We start from the raw sequence: 26,304 nt of genomic DNA on the forward strand, positions 1-26,304 counted from the left end.
GGTGTAATTCTTATTTTGTCCTGCGCATGAGTCGCAAAATAATTCCAAACATCCAACAGTTTGTCCTAGAATATTATGGCAAAAATCATGTAATAAAGACGCGACTTCATCAGCACCTTTCTTGGTAATAGTCTCAGGGTATGTATAAAAAACAGCCTCATTGGTTGAGAGCTTATGAATATTAAAACTGACAAAGGTCAATTGCCTTTTGTAGTATACATCATTGGTAGTGATGTTGGGTGTAGGAAGATTTTTGGAAAAGTCCATGGTTATTGCTTCAATTGACTCATTGTTTCTGGACTGTATTTTAGCGTGTCGCTTTCTAGTATAGAAAGTAGCTGTTTTAGGTTTATGCAATTTATTTTCATTTTCCAAACCTTTAATTTCATTTTGTAATTCCAACTGTGCCTCAGTTTCGATAGTGTTCTTTAGTTTCTCGTATAGCGACTTCATTTTAAGTATGTGTTCATCACACACACTACACGTATCGGAGCGAGGATACCCTAAACTAATACTAAAATCTTTGACAAAAATTTGTCTGTATGCTTCATAACTTATTGGGTCATTGGGGAATTTGTCGTCATACATTTTGTGCATTTTCTTAACGTTAAGCTCTTCAGGGAGGTAGAACTTTGATAATTTTTTAAGGCTATAATGTAACTTCCTACTTTTAAAAGATTTTCTGTGGTTACGCACATTTTCGATTAACTAAGAGCTCAATCGGTGAGGGCCATTCTGATGTTTCCCCCTCATATCAGCAAAACAATAACTTTCTTTAGGTAGTCTTTCATAGTCATAATACGGCGATTGGTAATCCCGTGTAATGATATAAAAGCTTTTGGACATACCTCAATTTCTTCCATCATGCCGCCCTCGCAATCTAGTTTAATTCTTACTTTAAACGTATACGAGTTATCTCTAAGCCTTGCTGTGTTCTCGTTTTGTCTAGGTCTTCTTCTACTAACATTCTTAATCCCGATTAATCCGCATAAATGGCTGTTTTGACTATTTCTATTTTCTAAGCAATTAAAGTTTTAAATGATTTTTCGTCTTTTTTCAGGGGATTTATAACCTTAAAACAACGAAATCTTACACGTCTAAGCTTTAGTCTTTTTAACTGTTTTTCAAAGCACTTAAAGGTATATCACTGTCATTACTAGTACTTTCTTCCGACATTTGAAGATAGCAAAAGAAACAATACACAACGCCAACAACCTCTTAGGACGATACAACAATAACGACTAAAATGCTAACGAATCTTAAACGATTTAAGCGGACACATTGTGGACTTCGACCGTTCTTTGTCGAGTTCGGGCGGACTTGGATCGTTATTCCAAAGTGTACCAAACTTATATCGCTGATTTTAGTGGACTATGATCGATATTCTGAAGAATATTTTATGGCACGTTAAAGTACCAGGGAAAGGGTATAAAAATAGCGAATAATCAAAAATTTTACAATTTTGGACTTGGATCGTTGTTCCTCTGTGGTCTTATGTGAAGATGATTATATTTTATCTGATGGCACACTCACTAAGATTAGAGTTAAAGCAAGATTAGTTTGCTTAGCAGTGTGTGCAACAAAAACAGTGCCTCTTCCTAGAAAATGTCCAGACGAAAGAAATAGTGAACAACAAAAACATAAAGAACTTTCCAACGAAGCCTCTGAGCAACTTGATTTCATAACAAATTTTCAAGATCTTATGAGTAATTATTCCCAAAAAGTTATAATATCTGATCTGTGAAATGTAAAAATTGTTGGGGATGCAAAACTAAATTTCTATACTTTAAACTTGAATGATGCTTGTATAAATATTATTAATCAAATATCAATAGATAGCGGCCTACATGTTATAGTCTTTCTAAAAAACAATGAGTTGTCCCAAAATGACCTAAAATGGATTTTACCTTTCGAATTGAAATTAAATAGGTGGTCTCAACTCGAAAATCTATTAACTAGCTATAAGTCTTTTGATTATTGTGAGCTTAATAAACCATACTCTTTATCTCTAAAGAAGTTTCATGACTTCATTAACCAAAATTCAGATTTCTTAAAACAGGCGTTAAATTTATTGGAAAGTTCTGATTCACGCAACTCAGAGGATGAAAAAGATAGTGACATTTGTAATCGAGTAATACTTTTAAAAGACCAAATAACTTTACTTATTTTAAAGCAAAAACGTTATTGCCCATCAACTATAATAATGTCTTTTATGTTATATATAATATCCCCTTGCGCATATGACTTGCTTAGAGATTATTTTAAATTGACCCACCAAGAGGTACCTACAGTATTAGTCTAAGATCCCACCATATTACGACCTTCACCCATAACGTTACGGGATGAAACGTATGTTTTCATAAAATGTAGTATAATTTAAAATGTATTCCGAAATGGTTGCCTGAGAAAACTTGTGCAAAATATTAATTACTAATGAATAAAAATTGATTTTTTTTAAACATTGCACTCATTCTGTTACGCATTAAATTGTGTACTAATACGTAACTTGTGAAATATGCATCCACTGGGTTGCCTTCTTTTTTCTTGTGCAGTTACTACGCAGCCAGGTGCGCGGAGGTGATTCGTAATAGTAATTTGCACCTATCGAGTTACGTAATAAAACATTACATTAAATTAAAGTTAATTTTATTGCAAACAATATGTCATAGGGTTGCTTGCGAAAAATCTGTGCATAATCCCGGTTGCCGATTTTTAAAAGTTCAAATTCTCGCGCGGCTTAATGCGAGCGACAAATATACCAATATAATATTTATATTAAACAAATATTTATATTACATATACATATATTAAATTCATTCAAAAATATATTAAAATTTACCCCTATTATAATAATAATAATAATAATAATAATAATAATAATAATAAATCATTTTATTGTTCCATAACATTTACATAGTTTATAATATTTACATACATATAATACTGGAACAAAAGGCTTTTTATTCAGCATCCCTCCCAAGGAAAGGGCTGTTAAAGCCCATGCATTGCTATACACTTTTCATTATAGCACTCAAATAACCTTCACAATAATTCCTCAATTCTTGCCAGTAACCCAATTATATATAAAGTAGGCAAAAAGACTTATATTAAACCAAATTAACAATGTGGACGAATAATAATATTATTATCTACATCTACCCTAGATCTGCTAAACTCAATGATAAAAATCTAAATTTGCTAAAGGAGTTGCTGCCTGATTTTATTTTTTAAATACACAACAGAAAAATTAAATGTATTAATTTTGAATTTATTAAGGGTGGAGGCTATGTTATATGAAAATCCCTTTTTGAAAGACTCTTTATTGTGTCTTGGGAGTGTAAAAATATGTTTTCTTCGTATATTAAGATTATGGATATCCGTACGGTATACTACTTTCTTATTAAGATAAATAGGACATTTATATTTAACAATGTTATAAAAAAAGCAAGCCGAGTGCAATATTCTTCTATTGTACATAGAAAGCCAATTAAGTTCCCTGAGCTTATGTGATACACGCTGCCTTCGTTTAATGCCGCATATAAATCGTATACAAGAGTTTTGTACTTTCTGCACTCTTTTAGCCTGAGTTGTGTCCAAATAGGGCCCATAAACGCTATCAACAAAATTAAAATGTGACAACACAAGTGCTTCACACAATTCTATTTTTGTTTTCCTTTCTAAAGAATGTCGGTGGGGAAAAAGGGATTTCAGGGCTGAGTAAGATTTTTTAATACATGAAGTTATATGTTATACATCAAATTTAAGTTTATTATCAATTATCAAACCTAGGTTCTTTGAAGACTTTCTTAAAGAGATATTACACTGCCCAATAGTGAGTCTTAATTTATTATAAATTATTTCTCGAAGTCTTTCACTGCAGAAAAGTAAAGCCACTGACTTTTGTGGATTTAATTTTAATAAATGATCTTCCGATAGTGCGTTAAGAGTTTTAAGATCAATGTTTAGTCTAAAATTTGCCTCTACAGCATCTTATCTTGCAAATTTTTATGAATAAATCACGAATTTACATATTTTAGGCTAAAAGTTTTTTTTTTCAAAATGAGGTTAATTCACTATGATGATGCTCCTACTACTAGCATGTACTACTATCGCTTTCTTTTTGTAACTCATACACAGAGCATGCGCACTCGATAAACTAGTGGAATACAGCTGTAATGCTGTGTCTTTGTCTATCGCATTGGATATTATTCTCGGACCTCTCTATCGCTCGCATCAAGCCGCGTGAGAATTTGAACTTTTAAAAATCGGCAACCGGGATTATGCACAGATTAATCGCAAGCAACCCTATAACATATTGTTTGCAATAAAATTAACTTTAATTTAATGTAATGTTTTATTACGTAACTGGATAGGTGCAAATTACTATTACGAATCACCTCCGCGCACCTGGCTGCGTAGTAACTGCACAAGAAAAAAGAAGGCAACCCAGTGGATGCATATTTCACAAGTTACGTACTTTCGATTAGTACACAATTTAATGCGTAACAGAATAAGTGCAATGTTTAGAAAAAAATTAATTTTTAATCATTAATAATTAATATTTTGCACAAGATTTTTTAGGCAACCTTTGCGGAATACATTTTAAGATTTACTACATTTTATGAAAACATACATTTCATCCCGTAATGTTATGGGTGAAGGTCGTAGTATGGTGGGATCCTCTACTATATCTTTCTTCTAGCTCTGATGTGTCACCAAATTCTGACTTAAATAAAACAAACGACACCACTAATTATTTAAACATTGTATCCACTTCTTTAGCACCGACTGAGAAAGTTGGTAATTTATTAAATTTATATAACCAAAAGACTAAAAGAAACAGTAGATCAATCACATAAATAAAATATTATCATTTGTAAATAAATCAAAATCGAACGTCCGTCTCGGCAGAGCCGCGCCATCGAAGCGTTAACGGATCTACTGAAACGGATCCGAATCTCTCACGTGGTGCGACGTTGCCAACTGTTATTTTGCGGTTTGAGTAAAGTCGGTTGTGATTTCACCTCGAATATGTCACAATCGCACGATGCAAATCTACTGGAATCGCACAAAATCGCTTCGTCTGGACGAGCACTAATTGCGAAAATATGCTGATTTTTTTTGGGATCGATAAATCGACTTCAAAGTAGCGAAAGTAACATTATAGCTCTCGGTTTCGGATTCGGTATTTCGGGTATTGAAATGTAACAAGTAGTTATTTTTTCGAGCTCTCTATTTCCTAGAACATAATTAATTCCGACCAGAAAGCACATTTCGCTGACGGAATATTTCGGTGCTATATTTACTGAAATTACGAACGATCCCGATTAAAAAACTTATGATGCCATAAATTCCCTAAATAACAATAAGGATACCCCTTCGTGGGTACAGGTGGTAACACGATAAAACCTAAATTTTATATAACCCATTATATTTTATTAAAATATGAAACAACTTCTCGAATATCATCTTTTTTGGTCGTAAAAGAGAAAAAAAAGGGTCACAAAAACCCAATAATTCTCTTAGTAATAAGCCCAGGAGGGTCCCTCCTTATGACTTATGTCCCTCAAAAGGCGCAGAATACATACATTTTATTTTAGCAAATTAGTCGAGACCCTTCCTGTAATGCAACGGCTCCTGTGGGATTCACAGTCGCGCGATTTATTCCCAAAGTTTCACCTTCCTGGAAATTTAGAGGACACCGCTAAGTGAATAAAGGGGGAGGACATCGGGGCCGTTGTGTAAAAATGTGATGCGGGTCCCGCTTTTTTATTGCAGTTCTTTTTTCTCTTTTTCTTTTTTACTTTTGCGTTAGTTTTAAAATATAGAATTATTTTATTGCACTTTAAGAGGCGGCGGCTGGGTTACAAAAAAATACTGGAAAAAGTGTAGTATATAAGTCCTTTATGTTTATTTTGTCGTCGTGGTAAAGAGTATAAAGTATATAATGTATTGCTTTTCTTCGGGGGTTTATGAGGTAAGGCCTCCTGGGGTTTTATTATTATGTTCAATTACTTTAGGTGATCTGGAATGAGAATGTCTGGAGGAATATGGTTTTTTTGTGTCCAAAGATTTTAAAATAAATTAAATTTTTGAGATGCGTGACATGAGAAGGGTAGAATTCAAGAACATGTCAAGATAATGCTTTTAATATAACCCTGATACCAAGTTAAAAATGTAAATAAAAATATAATAAAATAAAATAATAATGTAAACTAAGCCAATCGAGTGCCACTCGAAGACGTGTATGTTTTTGCTATGTAAATTTTAGTAGGTTTCTAAAAAGTTAGATTATTATAAAAAGCGAAGATTATACGGCTGAAAATAGTGATCGCTATAGACATAACCAAAGAATTTTAAAGTCTGAAGGCCTCAATTATCAAACGAAAACAAATGGTATCTTAGTAGGCGCAATCATGAACGCTTATTTGTGTAACTTTTATAAAAGAAAGCCTGTTAGGTTGAGATTCGCACATTTTTTATGATATCGGTTATAATTAGTACGCTGTATTATTGCTTTTACATCATCAAATTTTATTTTATACGCAAAACAGCAACGATTCGTATTGCTCTCTGTTCAGACCCTCCATCATGACGAAGCGACAACTACACCATGCAAAAATCTAAACAGCACATTTTATTCATTTAACCATAAACACAATTTAAATTTTAATTCGAAAATTGCTAAAAAAAGAAGTGTTTTATTAATAGCTTATTTGTATTTCCTTATTTGTTTGAAATCGATTTACCTTATTCGGAAAAAAAATATGTTTTATATTTTACTTTTTTTTTAATCTAATACTTCTAGCAAAAAATTAATTTTGTACATACCTTAATTTAATTTAAGAAAAAATATAAAAAAACTAAATCATGTACAAAATATTTATCTAAATAATAATTAGAGAAAAAATAAAATTCAGTTAGAATTCAAAGGTGTAATGTTGATATTTTTTATTTAAGTTGAAACGAGTTTTGCAAGATATACAAAAAAAAACTTAATTCTAGCTGAAATTCTTAAACTATGGATTTTGTATATATAGAGTTAAATATCTGTGTACTGTTCTATACTATTCTCCTCAAAATGAAAGTACAAAATTTTTGAATTATTTTGGTAGTTAACTTGTCAATATTTACGATAGTAGATTTTAATTTTGAAATATTAAAACCTTAATTTTATAGTGAAAAAAGTTTATTTTAAATTTATACAAATGGTTTTAATCAGATTGTTACCCTCACGCGCATTACTGATAGTAGCAGAATTCTTTTCTATAGAATTGTCGTAAATCATAAAAAATTTATATAAAGTACACTGAACGCCCAAAATTCGCGATCACTTATATTATGAATTTATCGTGAACAAAGATGTTCAATTATAATTGTGATATGGTCGTTTATCCTAGATCTATGAAAGAATATGGTACCGACAGATTATAAAATAATATTTGTGGGACTGAATGCACAAATACAGAAGACAGTACGGATGTTAATGTCTTAGCAATTATTTTTGTAAGCAACATTACTGATATTTTAAATCAAATGTGTCCTAAAAGAAAAACTAACTGTTATAAAACAAATATTTGCATAAAGGGTGAATACCTGAAGATGTTAGGGAAAAGATAAATCATAGGGCCAAACTATATGTTACAGCCGTCAGAGAGAATAATAATGGAATCTGGAGGGAATGCAAGAAGGTATACGAAACTTTTTGGATGGTCTAGTTAAGGGAGAAAAAGATACATTTTATAGAGATTATTCGAAAGGAACAAAACCAACTCCGGCGAAATAAAAACATTATTTCTAGAAAAAAGTTTATGTTTGCTTCAGGAGATTAAATTCGACAATCAACTAATATCTAACGATTTAAGATAAGTAACAGAGCTTAACAAATATGTAATACTATTTATGAAATATTTAAGAACCTCTGAGAAAAATGTATTGCATTGAGCAAATTGAAAATGCTAATCAGGCATTCCTATAATTATTAATAATATATGCGACAGTTTTTTGAAGGAAATTAATATGTTAGTAGTCTGTTTTTAGAATTTAGAATTTTAGAAATGAGAATAAATATATAGTTCAAGAACGCGTTCGCGAATCGGACAAAGTTGAGAGGCACCCCTACTCTCAAAAGCAGGGGAAGGGGAATTTCAATAATCTAAAAATATTGTATTGGCATCGAAACTTAAATTCGTCCGTAAGTTAGTTAAAATCGATTTCCTAGATTTGTTACAAAGTTACAAGTGAGGCTAATAAACCCTAGTTAAGTAAAATTTTATTCCTCTTTGTACATCGTACAATCCATGATGTTGAACTTGCTTGCGAAAAGTGCTTCATCCACCGTTTAAATTTACCATTTATATTATCTTTCAGTTTGTGGGTAAATTTTTATGGCAATGAATTTAACAGATCTTTCCATATTCTTATTCTCTTTTAAAGTCTATTAAAAATGCAAAAACTAGAACAATATCCGCACTGCATTTATATCTTATGACTGCTAAATATCTACTAAGTTGGTAAAATTCTGTTAAATACGTTATAACAAGTGGCGTTTTCGCCGCCAGCAAATTGGCAACCAACGCCAACGGTACCACGTTAGAACCCTAGTTGGACAAAACGTACCGCATTTTCCATGGTTCAATCAGAATTATTGATTTTTGCTGCATGGTTAATATGTGGTACGTTTTGCCTAAATTATTACGGTTAATGACACAAAAATAAGTAACGAACATTTATCTTTGATTTAAACCGATATACAGATCATGTTATCGTGAGCTACGTATTACCCAAAATATTGGCAACACCGCTTGGTTGCGGCTTGCAGGCGGCGGAATTTTTCGTTTTTATTTTTTGAACCGGGAGTCAGCAGACCTCACTTTGCTATGTAACTGCGTTGCATTAATAATTTTTGAGCGTTATTTTCATGTTTTTTTCACTATGACTGTTTATACCCCTTCCGAAAGAGTTCAACTAATTAAATGGTTTAATGGAGGCAATTCGGCAGTAGAGATTTGTTTTCAGTGACATTCGAGAATAGACCGATTCCTTGTGCAAAAACAGTTTTAAATGCGGTTACAAATTTTGAGCCATCTTTTTGTCTTCAAGATTGTAAAAAATGCCACACAAAACGTCAAGAATCACCTGTTGAAGTGGTTCAGGATATAGAACGGCGGGAAGAAGTGGGTATTACAAACTAGAACTTGATTCGACACGGTCCACTAGAAGTGTTGGAGAGGAACTGGAAATGAGCAATAAAACTGTTGCTCGTATCTGGAAAAAATATGGGTACAAATGTTTCAAGTATTCAAAAACTCCTGGAGACCAGTGGCGAAGAATGGAATTTTGTGAAACCATGATGAAAAAGGAATATTTTTTAAAAAATATTTTGTTTTCTGATGAATCTTCTTTTACATTACATGGCAAACACAATCCTTCCATTGTTCGTTATTGGTCTCAGGAAAATGAGCACAGAAGTTTTCAGTTTCATACCCAGTATCCTCAGAAATTGAATGTTTGGGCAGGTATTTTGGGCGACAATGTTATAGGGCCATTTTTTATTGATAGCACTTTAAACGCCCAAAAGTACCTTGAGTTACTGCAAAACCAAGTTCTTCCTGCCATTCAAATCCTACCTGATTTAAACCTGGGATCGGTTTATTTTCAGCAAGATAGCTGTCCTGCTCATAACGCGGCTAGGGTAAAAGGATTTTTAACAAATACTTTTCCTAACCGCCTTATTAGTGGGACTGGCGATATTAAATGGCCTCCTAGATCTCCAGATTTGTTTCCAAATGACTTTTATCTGTGGGGTTACCTTAAGCAGACCATTTACAAGCATGAAGTTAGTAGGCCAACAAATTTAGGGGACTTGCGAAATAAAATTGTCGAAGGTGTCCATTCCATTTTACCTGAAACCCTTTTGGAGGTGCGAAATAGCTTTTACGATAGGTTAAGTTTTTGTTTAGCGAAAGAAGGCGGTTTATTTGAGCCTTTTATTTAAAAAATGATATGTTGTTAAATTTGTTTATTAGAGTTTTATTTCTGATTTTTTATTATATTTTTATCAGAGTTGATATTTATTTTTTATTAGAATAACGCTTTAATTTTCATTATGCAAAACACAGCATATTAAACATTTTAAGACTACAATTCTATGCGGATTTTACACATTTTCATGTCTGTGGGACATTTTGTCGCCAAACGACGCAGCTCCCACGAAAGTCAGATGTTTACTAATCCGGTCCTCGGGCCGGCCGGGGCGGTGCTCTGTCGCAGGCACGCGCGACGTTGCAAAATTTCGCCTCTATGCGGTTTCCTATAAGTCACGAACGAAAACACGATCTGTATAGCGATACATGGTTCTTTACATACCGGGTGACAATTTGAAAACGAACAGCATGTAATATTGCCTCTACCAATGATAGTACGAAAATTAAGCACAATACGTCAATTTACATATCAAGGGGGAAAATTTTTGTATTTGTTGTCGTGTACTTTCAACCTTCTGACCCCCAGTGCACCTATTTTATGTACAGGGTGGCCAAATAAGAATGCGAGGTACTGTATCTGGGAAACTATTCATCGTAGAAGCTTGCGATAAAAAAATTTATTACTAAAATGGTCAAGAGAATGACCTGGAAAATATTTTAAAGTTTCTAAAATGGCTGCTAGGGGGCGCAACTGCAATCTTGAATCTAGAAAACTGATGTTTCTGTAAATTTTGCTGACTTAACCTAACAAAAAAATAGCTGATTATTAAAGTAGAGACTAATCCGAACCTTTTTTATTTGAATAGTTTTGCTGTATCTCTAAAAATAAAGTGGTGGGGGGTATTCAAAAGTTGGCTTAAAACACACCCTGTATACTAAAAACGCCTTAGCCGATTTTATCAAACTTGGGCTAGTTGAAAAGAGCTATTATTAAGCTACGAATATTATTATATTTCATGTTTTTTTAGTTTTACATCTCGCCGCTAGAGGGCTTTTTTCGGCTTTCTGACACAAATGACTAATTTTCTCAAAAAACTTAAATGCAATGGTATAAATTTTTTTATACAAAAAAATAGCTTAATGACGCCTAAATATGCTTGCGAAAACCGCATCTTAATATCTTCATCCTAACCTAAAATTTAGGCCAAAGAAAATTTTATATGGAAATCCCTTAATATTTATAAAAACTACAAAATAATTTATTTCGAATTTCTTTTATAATGTAAGTTGGGGCCCTATAAAGGACCGATTTTAAAAAGAAAGGGTTTTAATGCCCCCGTAAATGCTCGAAATGCCTCTATGCATTGCTGAAGCCTCTCATGGGTAGATAGAACTGCAGCTTCAATTTCGGCTCTCGGTATGGTATGTATTGCATTACGAATGCGGTTTTTTATATCTTCTCTAGTCGTAGGCTGAGTCTGAAATACAATGTCCTTTAACCACCCCCATAAATAGAAATCAAGACAGGTTAAGTCTGGGGATCGCGGAGGCCATGGAAACAGGCTTCCTCTTCCAATTCACCGCTGTTGAAAAATGTTATTAATATGCTCTCGCACATTCCTAGCAAAATGTGCTGGACAACCATCCAACTGCAAAAACAAATTTTGCCGGACTTCCAGTGGTACATCTTCCAGCAACAACGGTAATTGATTTATCAAAAAGTCGAAAAAATATTGCCATTTAGAGATTGCTCAAAAAAATATGGTCCAATAATGTTGCCTCCAAGTATACCACACCACACATTTAAACTCCAGCGCCCTTGGTGCTGAACTTCACGCAACCAATGCGGATTTTCTGCAGACCAATAATGCATGTTATGCAGGTTGACTCTACCATCACTATTAAATGTGGCTTCATCGGTCCAAAGAATTTTAAATAAAAAATCTCTGTCCTCGCGTATCATGCCTAATATCCAATGGCAATAGTCCAACCTACGGTCAAAGTCTGCTTCTTCCAATGCCTGATGAATTAACATGATATGGGAGCATTCTATAAATATATTTAAAAAAAAGCTGAACTTAAATAAATCCATATATGGCGATGGCTATTAGAATTTACCTAGTCCTTCCAAATATTTTGAATCGTTGTTCTTGATATGCCTAATTCAAGGGATAATGCTCTTGTGCTAACATGAGGATTTCCTTCAATATATCCCAGTAAGTTCGCCACTAATCGGGGAAAAAATCTAACATTGCAAGGACTTCGATTTGGATATCGAGCAGCATAAACTCTTTTTGCTACTGCAGCATTTTGAAGACATTCAAAATAAACCGCAAATAATTAGTATAAAAAAATTAAAATTTAAGGGTATAAAATATTCTTTGGCCTATATTTTAGGTTAGGAACAAGATATCGAGTTGCGGTTTTCGCAAGATTATTTAGACATCATTTAGCTATTTTTCTATGAAAAAAAATCATATTAACGCATTTAAGTTTTTTGAGAGAATTAGTCATTTGTGTCAGAAAGCCGAAAAAAGCCCTCTACGGGCGAGATGTAAAACTAAAAAAACATGAAATATAATAATATTCGTAGCTTAATAATAGCTCTTTTCAACTACCCCAAGTTTGATAAAATCGGCTAAGGCGTTTTTAGTATACAGGGTGTGTTTTAAGCCAACTTTTGAACACCCCCCACTACTTTATTTTTAGAGATACAGCAAAACTATTCAAATAAAAAAGGTTCGGATTAGTCTCTACTTTAATAATCAGCTATTTTTTTATTAGGTTAATTTAGCAAAATTTACAGAAACATCAGTTTTCTAGATTCAAGATTGCAGTTGCGCCCCCTAGCGGCCATTTTAGAAACTTAAAAATATCTTCCAGGTCATTCTCTTGGCAATTTTAGTAATAAATTTTTTTATCGCAAGCTTCTACGATGAATAGTTTCCCAGATACAGTACCTCGCATTCTTATTTGGCCACCCTGTACATTTAAATAATGCAACTCTTTAAAAAATTATGATAATGATAATGAAATACCGGAAACTTTACCTTTACTACTTTATAAATTGTTCAAAATGGGTTCCATTCTTCTCCAATTACAAGTACAGCTGATATTTGTATATGTATATAGTTTTGAAGAGTTTCATGTGCAATATTTCTACACTCCTGTACAATTTTTTGTTGTAATTGTTGTATTGAATCTGGTTGAGTTTTAAATATAATACCCCACAATAAAATATTCAGTGGTATCAGATCTGGTGATTTAGCTGGCCATTCTATGGGTCCCCTCCTACCAATCCACTGCTCTGGGTAATGATTATCCAACTGGGCATACAAAATGCGGAGGCGCTCCATCCTGCTAGAAGTGCAGCAGATGTTCATCTTGAGCAAGATTTCCATTGGTAACCCTTTGATTTTCCACATCATAGACTATAAAAGGTTCTATAGTTGAGTCTAACATTTCTGCATACATTTTATTATTTAAAGTTCCATTGATCAAGAGGGGACCGATGATGCTATTGCCTAATTTACCCGCCCAAACATTTAATTTTTGAGGGTAGTGCTTATGTCCCTCTTTAACAATGTGAGGATTGAAGTCGCTCTAATAACAACAATTTTGTTTGTTGCTTTTGCCATTTAAGTAAGTCAACAACAAAGTGCATTCATCACCGAAACAGATATTCTTTATTATTGTGGTTTGAATCTTGTCCGTCATAATTTCGCAAAACTCAGCTTTCTCAAAAGCTTTCCTGACTGAAATATGAGAACACCAGTTTGACCTGCAACTTTACGATGGGACGTAGTGGGAGTCATAGCAACTTTACCAAGAACCTCAATCTGAGCTGCTTCATTGAGCAGTCTTGGCTCATTCCTTTTCCTATTGCCAACAGATCCTGTTTCTTCAAATTTAGCTACTAACTCACGGATGTACTTGTGTCCAACATTTCTTTCATGATTTCTTTCGTTGAATGTACGTTTTTGCAAAGCAACGATTTTGAGCTCCATAAATGAAAATCATTTCTACGCGTTCAGCACTAGTGTAAACCAATTTACGAAATGACACTAATTATTGAAAACTATTGAAATTATTTATTAAAGAAATTAACTTTCTCAGATTTTTTTACTGGTTCTAGAAGTACATGAAATAAATAAGGAAATTAAAGAACAAGCATCTACTTACCATTTGATAGCAGGCATAAGCCAAATGAAAATCTTGTTTTCTCGAAAACGGCATGAAACTAAATTGATTTATGTTTTGTAGTGCCGATATCGTAGACGAAATGTAAACGAATAAATGAACTTTTATTATATTGAATTGGTAGGTAGAAACAACTTAAAACGAAGTGCTATGGCGATGAATGCAATCCGTTTTAAAATTAGATATTATATTACATTTCACTCATTTGTGAGGTTGTCACAATTTTGAAAGAAAAAAAATGCGGTTTATCTAGAATTTTATAAGAAACATAAAAATGTTAAAAGAAATAGGCGTTCCCATTTGAAATTTTTGGGGTAGGTGCACTGGAGGTTAGCACTAGCAGGCAAAATTTGATGTCATCTTACGAAATGTTATCTTGACAAACGGCTTTGTGATTACATTCGGCATTTGTGAAGTTCAGTATTTTTTCTTTAGTTTTTGGTTGAAAAAGGAAAAAGGTTGAGTCATCTCAGTGTTTTTGTGAACTGTTACCATCGTAAAACTGGTGCCGTTTATTCCACTCCATGGGAAAAAGGCGATTTAAGCCGATCTTTTTACAAGTAAATACCGATATTGTCATAACAAGGGACAACCATCATCATAAACGTAGAATAATAAAACCTTATAAAGAAATCTATAATAATTATAAAATATTTAATTTTTATATAAAAATACTTTTTATTGGATAAGTACCTTTACTCTAATAAAGTACGTCAAAAAAACGCACAAAGATTTCATAAACGGTAATATTGTCTATAAATTAAAGCATAATAAATATTTATCATGTAACTATTTTTTGACGACGTCACTGGTAAATATTACTTGTGTCGGTGGAATCAACAATGCAATCGAGTGGCGTTGCGATGTTGTTGCCTTTTCCTCTAATCTACGTTATCTACATTCGTTTGACTTTAAATGTTGACTTCTTTATAGTATATCTTATCATATTTTATGAAAAAAAAATTCTTCTTATTTTATTAAAGAGGAATAGCATTGTCTTACGCTCTCAAAATAAGTGACAAATTTTTATGATATTATAAAGCGTGTTTCTTCTGCCATGTATAGATTTCTAAGTCGAGGCTAAGTTTATAGTATTTAGTTATTAGTTATTGCAAAGGACATTAACAACAAAATTTAACACTGACATAAAAAGTGTCACACCCAAAAGGAATAATCTCTTCCGCTTATTTGGCAACAAAATGACGTTTTATCTTTGTTTCTAATTACCATTCTTAAAATTTTATCTCTTAGTTTTGGTGAAAAAAGCATTTTATGAGAGCTGATTAGTATAGGTATTCTTACTTATTGCTACTCTATTTACTAGTGTTAAGTGTAACAAAATGCTGCGACCCTGAAGACATTAAAATGATCACCATGTTAGCGATTTTGACAGGGGTAGAATTATTGATATAATGGAGAGGAAACTAAGCTAAAATGAAGTTCGAGTTGCTTGGAATGAGGTACTGCAATTAGAGACTGATCATCTTACTCCGTCGATACTTAGATGTATAGAGGAGTGTATTTAGTTGGAGGGTCACCAAACACAATTTTTTTTCTCATTACTTGTCCGTAAAATTCTTTGCAAAAGTCATCGTTTTACTCTTGATATTATCTTATTGCTAACAAATTAAGTTAAATGAATTATTACTTCTAGGTGTAACATTTCTTGTGTCAGTGAGTATATTATAGGCAACCCAAAAACGCCTTGTCATATCTTAAGCCTCACGTATATAGAAATGCAATTATTTGGCTGTTAATTGCTGTTAATTTATGTGGAGTTATTTGGGACCTTGTTTTTAATGTAATTAATATTGATGATGCGGTTATAGCTTGTTTGTATCTCTTAAGATATTTAAAACCTCATCGTTTCCCAGTTGGTTTTCAGGAGAGTTAAAGTACTTGATCCAGCAAAAGAAAATTAGTTATAAGAAATATCAGCCTAGTCATATTATTGCAGTCTAGGAAGTCTTCTCAGATCTAAGAGCTAGGTGCAAAACTCTAATGGAGGCTTGTTACCAGAACTTTATTTCAAATTTGGACCAAATACTTTATACAAACCCGAAAAGTTTTTGATATAAGTTTAATAACAGGAGAGCAAAAAATAGACTTTCTGATTTGATGACCTATAATAATAGGGAGTTTGCTGGTTGTGAACAAATTGCAGAGGGGTTAGCTCAATTTTTTTCTACTTTCTATAATGGAGGTTGTAGGCTAATCTAAACATGACTATTCCTAATCCTAAATTATCTGTTGTTTCTTCTAATTTTTAATAAGATCTTTCGATTATCATTTAAACTTAAAAAATGTGTATGTGCCCTTTCTTATCCCCTCTTTATTTTACTCAGTAGATCATTAGACTTGATCCCAGTGGAAAGTCAGTTATATTACGCCTATATTTAAATGAGGTGCTGCTAATTAAATGATCAATTACAGGAGCGTGTGCGTGCAGTCTGCCATTCCAAAACCTCTAGACAGTCTTATTTATGACCAAATTAATTTTTATTGCAAAAAACTTAAGTGAATAGCATGGCTTCAGTCGTGGCAAGTTTGCTATTACAAACTTGTTACATCAGGGTGCTCTGTTAAGTGCTTTGGAGAAGGGCGCATAAGTGGATGTAATATATACAGATGGTTCCAAGGTATTTGAATGTGTCAACCATAGCTTATTACTAGAAAAATTGAGAGTTTTTAGCTTTTCAGATTTTTTGATGACCTGGTTTGCGAGTTTTCTTTCTGACAGTTTCAGTAGGTACAAATTGGTAATGCTAGGTCGTACCTATCAGTGTGATCTCTGGGGTTCCACAGGGTGGTCATTCTTGAATTGGAGAACGATTTAATGTGTATTTATAAATTTTTAATTGGCCTTGTGATTTGTTCCAAACCACTAAATGAAATTTAATTTAATATTCCACACCGTAATCTAAGGGTAAATCGATTGTTTTCTTTGCCTTATGATCATATCAACTATGCTATACACTCGCCTGTCGAAAGAACCTTGAGGCTAGTAAACTCTAATAGCATTGAAGTGTTGGGAATTTTCTTATTGCATTTTAAGAGTCTTATTAAAAATTTGCATGATTTTTTCCATGAATAGTAATTTGACGTACATTTGATTGTTTACATTTTAAGAGATTATTATTACTACTTATGAAACAGTTTAATTATTCTTGTTATTAAGAATAAGTTTAATAATTATTGTTAATTAATAATTAGTGGTTAGGTAGTCTAGCTTTTATTTTTTTTTCAGAAATATTTATATTTTTTGTAGTGGGGTTGATCCCATGTATTGATTAAATAAATAAGTTTTTTTTTTACTTTTAAATTTTTAAAATTTTTTTATGTTTTCTTGACCGTTAACTTTTTTGTGTTCAAATTTAGAAATATATAACCCTAGAAATCATAGAGTTGTTAAGTTTTCAAGAACTATAGTTTTAATGGGTAAACTCAAATAATGAACATTGTTCAAGTTTTACTTTTCACATATCCTTTAAATTTCAATAACTTACCATTAATAATTTAAATATGTTAGACAAATTATAAACTTTTTTTAAGTCTTGAAGAATCTCGAAACGTTGTCCCTGAATAACTTAATAATATTTTGCATGGACTTCCACCTATAATCAAACCATAATGGTAGTTTTTCAATTAATAATAGAAGGGAGGGTCTCATCCTCTATTAAGTTATGCTTCATTTAAAATAGTTCAACTTTAATATCAATTAATATAAATATATAGCGATATATGGTTCTTTACATACCGGGTGACAATTTGAAAATGAACAGCATGTAATATTGCCTCTACCAATGATAGTACGAAAACTAAGCAAAATACGTCAATTTACATATCAAGGGCGAAAATTTTTGTATTTGTTGTCGTGTACTTTCAACCTCCTGACCCCCAGTGCACCTATCCCTAAAATCCTATTTTAAATGGCAATCCCTATTTCTTGTACCATTTATGTGTTGCTTATAAAATTATGCATAAACTGCAATTTATTTTTCTTTAAAAACCCTGACTTAACCTCACAAATGAGTGAAATGTATTTTATGTACATTTAAATAAAGCAACTCTTTAAAAAATTATGATAATGATAATGAAATATCAAAAACCTTACCTTTACTACTTTATGAATTGTTCAAAATGGGCTCCATTCTTCTCCAATTACAAGTACAGCTGGTATTCAAACTGTTCTCGGACGTTTTGAAGAGTTTCATGTGAAATATTTCTACACTCCTGTACAATTTTTTTATTGTAATTGTTGTATTGAATCTGGTTGAGTTTTAAATACAGTAACCCCATAATAAAAAAATCCAGCGGTATCAGATCTAGTGATATGGGTGGCCATTCTATGGATCCCCTCCTACCAATCCACTACTCTGGGTAATGATTATCCAACTGGGCATACAAAATGCGGAGGCGCTCCATCCTGTTCATCTTGAGCAAGATTTTCATTGGCGACCCTTTGATTTTCCACCTCACAAACTATAAGAGGTTCTATAGTTGCGTCTAACATCTCTGCATAAATTTTATCATTTCAATTTCCATTGATCAAGAGAAAACCGATGATGCTATTGCCTGATATACCCGCCCAAACATTTAATTTTTGAAGGTAGTGCTTATGTCCCTCTCTAATAATGTGAGGATTGAAGTCGCTCTAATAACTACAATTTTGTTTGTTGCCTTTGCCATTTAAGTAAGTCAACAACAAAGTGCATTCGTCACCGAAACAGATATTCTTTATTAATGTGGTCTGAATCTTGTCCGTCATAATTTCGCAAAACTCAATACGTCGATCGCATCCCCTGATTCTTGAGTAATTAGGAGTTTGTCTGGATGAAATTTGTAAAGCTCCAAAAGTAAAGCTTTCCTAACTGACATACGAGAACACCAGTTTGACCTGCAACTTTACGAAGGGCCATAGTGGGAGTCATAGCAACTTTACCAAGAACCTCAATCTGAGCTGCTTCATTGAGCAGTCTTGGCTCATTCCTTTTCTTATTGCTAACAGATCCTGTTTCTTCAAATTTAGCTACTAAGTCATGGATGTACTTGTGTCCAACATTTCTTTCACGATGTCTTTCGTTGAATGTCCGTTCTTGCAAAGCAACGATTTTGAGCTCCATAAATGAAAATCATTTCTACGCGTTCGGCAATATTGTAAACCATTTTACGAAATGACACTAATTATTGAAAACTATTGAAATTATTTATTAAAGAAATTTACTTTCACAGATTTTTTTACTGATTCTAGAAGAACATAAAATAAATAAGGCAATTAAAGAACAAGTATCTACTTACCATTTGATAGCAGGCATAAGCCAAATGAAAATCTTGTTTTCTCGAAAACGGCAAAAAAACTAAATTGATTTATGTTTTGTAGTGCCGATATCGTAGACGAAATGTAAATGAATACATGAACTTTTATTATATTGAATTGGTAGGTAGAAACAACTTAAAACGAAGTACTATGGCGATGAATGCAATCTGTTTTAAAATTAGATATTATATTACATTTTACTCATTTGTGAGGTTAAGTCACAATTTTGAATGAAAAAAAATGCGGTTTATCTAGAATTTTATAAGAAACATAAAAATGTTAAAAAAAATAGGCGTTCCCATTTGAAATTTTTGGGGTAGGTGCACTGGAGGTTAAACAATTACTTAATTTTCTAATTGTCTTGCCTAATTTTCATACTATCATTGTTAGAGGTAATACTAATACTAATTGTATAGATTATAGTTTACATTTCCCTGCTTTAAAATCCAAAATAAACCTATTTTATTTACAGGGATGGGCTTTCCCACTTCGCCACCCATCACATCTCAACGAACCGTCAAATGGAAATCATACAAGGCCTAACGGACTTATTAGGAAAAACGTTTCCAGCCCAATTTGTTTTTCCCGCCCTGGGACACGACGATCCCGTTTTTCGGAAACATTTGGGTAGAATGTGGTCCAGATGGCTACCGACCGATTCCATGAAAACTTTCGATACAGGTATAATTATTATGCCAGAATCCATCCTAAATAACCAAAAATAAAAATCCAAATATATGGAAAAATTATTGGATCCGAAATCCGATCCGATTTGCAAACAGTTTAAGCATGACTAACGGCCCTCTCTTATTCGTGTGTAACAAATTCTCTAATCTAAAAAGTAAATTTGTTCATTGATTTGCGCTTTTCGCCCCGGGTGTATCATATATCTATCGAATTATTTTCGCGTTATTTGCATTTTATGAGGGTAAATTATTGATTGTATCGTATTAGTCAATTATTGTTTTTAATGGCTATTTTAATATGTATAGTCGCCTCAATCAGAAAACTTCTCGGTTTTCACCCTATAATTTTATTTGGGATTTATGTGATAATGTAAACATAAAGAGACTATAAAAGTTTGGTGCTTCATATCAACCCCATTAATCCCTTTAATATTTTTTATTGATTATTTTAATATTTCTCAAGTTAAGAAATGGAAAATAATGTCATTATTTTTTGCCTCTTTTCATAAGGATTCTTTGATTATTTGAAAAGAAGATATTTGTTTTTAGACTAAGCCCTAGAATTTATGTTCGGAAGCCAAAAAATTATTGAAAACATAACCTTAAAATAATTTTAGGGGGTTACTATATCATCGAACGAAAACAGCTGAAGCTGCAAATAGTAGTCTTGAACACGAATTTAATGAAAAAAAGTGAAGTGGACGAGGAAGCCTTGAAGCAATGGAAGTGGCTTGAAAAATGGCTTCAAAAGTTTAAAAGATCTAAAGAGACGGTAAGAAAAAACTGTACAACCCTAATACGTTTTAGACCATTTTTATTATTTCTATCGTTCTTTTTAGGCATATTTGGTGGGTCATGTCCCACCAGGTTGGGACGAAAGACAAAAAGGTCTCTATCATCCATCCCATGGAGCATACAGTGAATACCATAACAGAATATACATCGAACTGATTAGAAACTATTCGGACATTATCGTGGGACAGTTTTATGGACATTTACATTCTGATACTTTTAGGGTATTTTATGATAAAGGAGGTAAAAAAAGCATAAAAAATTTATATACAGTGACCGCCCAAAGTTCCGCATAAATTCGATAAAAATCAGAGACATGATTTTTTGAGAAAACGCTCGGACCCGTCGATTTTTATTTTAAGTTGCGCATTATTTCACATAAATTTTTGTATACAGGGTGGAACAAAAAAAAGATATGACGTCATCGGTCATTTTTTTAAATGGAATGCTGTATTTTTTATTGCATTTATGAAATATAGCCGAAATTCCAAACAAGTTTCGTATAACAACCTTATCTCAAAACTCAACTGTTTCAGAAATATTTACATTTAACCAACAAGAAAGTAAGTAAGTACGTCTATTTACAAATTAAGATAAAATGGGGGATAAAATGTTATAAACTCTGAAGACTATTATTAATCTAAGTGTTCAAACTGATCCCCATTTACTTCTTGGCAGAAAGCAAGACGGTTTACAAACTCATGTAAAACATTATCAATTATTTCGGGTGATATACGTCTAATTTCATATCTAATTCTATTTTTCAAATCTTCTACGTTGTTTGGTTTCTCAATATAAACTTTACTTTCAGGAACCCCCATAGAAAATCGTCGCAGGGATTTAGGTTTGGTGACCTGGCCGGCCACTCTATTGGCCGTCTTCGTCCTATCCATCTTTCTGGGAACACTGTATCCAAGTAATTACGGACATCTCGAAAGAAATGTGGCGGTGCGCCGTCTTGCTGAAACCACAAATTATCTGTCGGGACAGCAGTCTTGTTCGTCTGGGTATAGGGCAGCCAAAGCAGGGATAAGATCTTCTTGATGAAAATTCAAATAGCGTTGTCCTGTTAAGTTTTCTTCGCAAAAGTATGGCCCTATTACTTCATTTTCCAGGATACCAGCCCCCCAAATATTAATAGATTTACGGTACCGTGTATGAGCCTCAGTTGCCCAGTGTGGATTTGACACTGACCAGTACCAATAATTTTGCCGATTTACGACACCGTCTAAATAAAAAGTTGCTTCAGCCGAAAACAAAACTCGTAACACAAACTGACGGTTATTATTGCAAATGGTTATCATTTGCTCGCAAAATTAGTTTCTTCGATCAGGATCGTCCTTATTTAATTAGTGTATTAGTCTAATTTTATAAGGGTGGTATTTATTTGCGTTTAAGATGCGTCTTACTGACGTTCCGGCTATATTATTATCAACTGAAATTTGTAAAGTATAACGACTCTCTTGTTTAATCACATTTTGCTTTCTGTGATATGGTTTATGGCCCCTAGAAAACGCGGTTAGAAAAAAACTATGAAAAAATGCAAAACACGTGTATTAGATTTTAGGTATATGCAAGCCTCTTGCAGTGTCACGTAAGGTGAAGAGTCTTGGTTGGCTTAATATGTTATTGTGAAAAGATTTACATTGCATTATTTTTTGCTACAAGATACCTAAAAATTAATGCCCACTCTATCTTTTTAACACGGTTGTACTTAAAGCTAATATACATCAAGCCTCTATTATATATAAACGTCTTATATATAGACATTCCCCGGCATCGTCAGGAAATTTCTAAATGCTCATTTTCTTATAGTAGTGCATTTACAGTAAACAAACATATAACTGACCTCTCACTATCCATCAATGGTTTCCGAAATGAAATATGAAAAAGGGTCATGCTCCTCCAGTAATGTAGGAATTATAATTATTTATAATTGTTGTTTTGAACATTTTGATTTTGAAATTTGTAAATTAGCATTGTTTGGATTTTCTTCGACGGAGAGCAGAAAGTTTAATTTTGTCTCTTCAGAAATGTTTGGACGACCTGATCTTGGCAAATCCCCAACATGACCTGAAGTTATGAATTTGCACTCTAATCTACTAACTGTTGACTGAGAAATAGGATGGTTTGGGTATTTGGCATTAAACAATTCACTTACTTCTGTTTGCGTGCGCACTCGATCCCCGTACCCTAGCATCATCAAAATTTCAATTCGTTGAGTTTCCGTTAAATTATCCATAATTTATTCTGATAAAAACTAATAATTTTCGAACTGACAGTGACATTCGAAAATGGAGATTCTTTACAAGTGCAACCATGGAAATAGAAACAATTGGCATTATTTTTATCCTCGATTTTACCTTAATTTGTAAATAGACGTACTTATTTGTTTTCTTGTTATTTAAATGTAAATATTTCGGAAACAGTTGAGTTTTGAGATAAGGTGTGTTATACGAAACTTGCTTGTAATTTCGCCTTTATTTTATAAATGCAATAAAAAACATAGCATTCCATTTAAAAAAATTACCGATGACGGTTTTTTTTGTTCCACCCTGTATATAAAAAATTATGTGAAATAATGCACAACTTAAAATAAAAATCGTCGGGTCTAAGCGTTTTCTCGAAAAATCAGGTCTCTAATTTTTATCGAATTTATGCGGAACTTTAGGCGGTCACTGTATAAAATTTCTTTAAAGGTTATTTCTAAAAATATTGCCACTGAAGCAGGATTCAACTCAATTCTTTTGTTAATATTCTATATGTAATTTTGTTTCTCTTATATGTAGTTTTATATTTGGTATTTAACTTAATTCTAGGGAGACCGATTTCTTGGGCCTTAATTGCCCCATCTGTAACCCCAAAAAGAAATCATATTGGGCCTAATAATCCGGGCTTGAGGCTATACAAGTTCGACAAAGATACTGGACAGGTATGTATTTTTTTTTTCTATCTTTTGGCAAAAAAGTTCATATTTTTTGTAATCAATATTATTAAGTTTAAATCATTATTAGCTAGGAGTAGAAAAATGAAATATTTAAGAAAGAATTTTCCATCGCAGATCCAAAGATGTCATTTAATTAGTGGATGAGATTTGGAATTTTTCTAGGCAGTTGCGGATATTTTTTCTATTAACTAAAAAGTTCAATATCTCAAATCTTATTATTCACGAATTTTAAATATTTTTTTATACCTATTACTTACACCATAAGTATTGATTTAGTACTCAAGGTTTAATTATCATGGTAATTTTGCTATTTACTGTTTAAGGGAATTTAGTTTCTGAGTTTAAAAAATTGGGACTTAGTATAGTGTTTCCGAAGTGGATAATCGATCGAGCCTCCACCTTCACGAGAACAACTTTCCCCTAAATATATATTTTAATATCATATATATAAATGTAACCGCTTTGGAAGCATTATTCCATGCTAAAAAGCACACGTTACATATTTGAATTTCGCCGCATTTATTCCAGAAAGTCGGTGGAATATTGCGTAAAAAAAGCAAAAGCCTTTACTTCGGAGGAAATTTATCAATGAAGGACGCATCAGATAAGGAACATCTGGTAACCAAATTAAGAATTTAAAAAACTTGCATTCGAGTACTAAACGTTTTATTATTATTTTGTTTAAATTTAAGATTGCATTAATTACGGGAAATTCAAATTAAATTGCGGCAGATGAAAATAACTTATATTAAGGATCTTAAATCAGGAAATTTGACAAATATAAACACCAAGTTAAAACCTCTTAAAATATTTTTGGTATGTGTTGATATGTTGTATAAAATATATCAAACTTATATTGATATTAGACCCAAAAGTTCGTCCTGCTCAAGAATTTTATTCGTAAATTATTAAAAAGGAAAATGCATCATCAAGACTATGGTTTAGAGATGTGCGGATAGTATCTACTCGATACTTTAATATCTGATACATGCGAAGATTCGAAGTAATCGAATCCTTCGAGCCCAACTACTCGTTACTCGAATACTTTTTTAAATCCCAAATTTCCACGTCACCAGTGGCTACTTACGCGTACTAAATATATTTTATAAGTAAAATATAGCAATATTGTTAATAAAATGAAATAAACCGCCGCCGATCGGCCCAACAATAATTAATCAATAAAATAATACCTATTTATATTTACCCGGCGTTGTCGCCACGTACTTACTTGATACTTCGATACTCGATACCTTGTTGTAGGTAAAAGTATTTGAATTCGTCCGTCGTGCCCGATTACTTGATTACTTTTTATTAGCATAAGTATTAAAGTATCAAGTAAGTGTGGCGGCTGGCGAGGCAGGGTAGGTACCGAGCGGCGCGGCGGCGCGGCGGTTTGTTTAGGGTGTGTCTCAGTTTATTTATAATATAAATAATGTGATAATGACGGACGGCGGTCATAGTCATAAATTATAGATATTACAAGGAAAAGGAATTATGGTTGTTTTTTTAAAAATAATTTTGTTTATTTCCTAAGAAGGCGTTATTTTACTACCTACTTATTTAATTTTAAAATTTATTATAAGGTAGACAGGTTAAAAACTTATAGGGAACTTAAAGAAGTGGCTCAGTTTTAAGTAAGTTACCGTGGCGTCCAGTTTTATTAAAAGTTTAGTTTTACGTTGTTTTGAATTTGCGTGATGTCTGATAAAAAAAAAGAGTAAAGTTTGGTTGCATTTTACTGTGGTCAGCAGTGAAAAAGCTAAGTGTGATATTTGTAAGAGTGTGTTATCTTATAAAGGCGGAGCCACGTCAAATTTACAAAAACATTTAAAAGCAAAACATTTCTCAGTGCTTCACGAAGATAAAAGTATTGAAAGCAATAAACTGGCCAATGTTCCTAATGTTGAATCTGATCGAGCAGGATGTTTAACTAGTTTAGATATTGCACAGGTTGGTGATAATAATAATACAAATGCCTTAAAACCTCAATTTGCGGGAAAAGTTCCTGCACGCAAGGTTTATTCCCAAGCCAAAATGTCTACTCTTTCTGTACGCCCAGCATCCGTTTCTAGAACAAAATTTTTAAATGGAATGGTCTTAAACATGATTTTGCAAGACTTGCAACCATTTTCTGTCGTCGGAGATAATGGATTTAAATCTCTAGTAGCTGCTCTTGATCCCTCTTATCAACTACCATCAAGAACAACTTTTAGTCGAGATTTACTAAGCCAAAAATATGATGACGTTGTTTTAAAAGTAAAATCTTTATTAAATGAAGCAGAGTTTATCACGCTTACTACTGATACTTGGACGTCACGTTCTGTTGAAAACTATATGGCGGTAACTGCCCATTATGTAAATAAAGAGTGGACACCAAAGTCATTGTTGTTGGGTTGTTTTCATTTTGAAGAGAATCATACGGCTGAAAATATCAGA

The 26,304-nt window shown here is 32.8% G+C and overlaps 1 protein-coding gene across 1 annotated transcript in view; it reads left to right on the plus strand.

Annotated features, from left to right (window-relative positions):
* The window catches only part of LOC126737676 (acid sphingomyelinase-like phosphodiesterase 3a), a 335,578-nt gene that overhangs the window by 248,785 nt on the left and 60,489 nt on the right, over positions 1-26,304 (plus strand). Inside the window, exons 4-7 of the mRNA XM_050442671.1 lie at positions 19,916-20,124; positions 20,747-20,901; positions 20,969-21,164; positions 23,741-23,853. Of these exons, the coding sequence (XP_050298628.1) occupies positions 19,916-20,124; positions 20,747-20,901; positions 20,969-21,164; positions 23,741-23,853 (673 nt within the window). The remainder of the gene's footprint in view (positions 1-19,915; positions 20,125-20,746; positions 20,902-20,968; positions 21,165-23,740; positions 23,854-26,304) is intronic.

The sequence above is a fragment of the Anthonomus grandis genome, chromosome 6, assembly GCF_022605725.1.
Source record: "Anthonomus grandis grandis chromosome 6, icAntGran1.3, whole genome shotgun sequence".
Classification (NCBI taxonomy): Eukaryota; Metazoa; Arthropoda; class Insecta; order Coleoptera; family Curculionidae; genus Anthonomus; species Anthonomus grandis.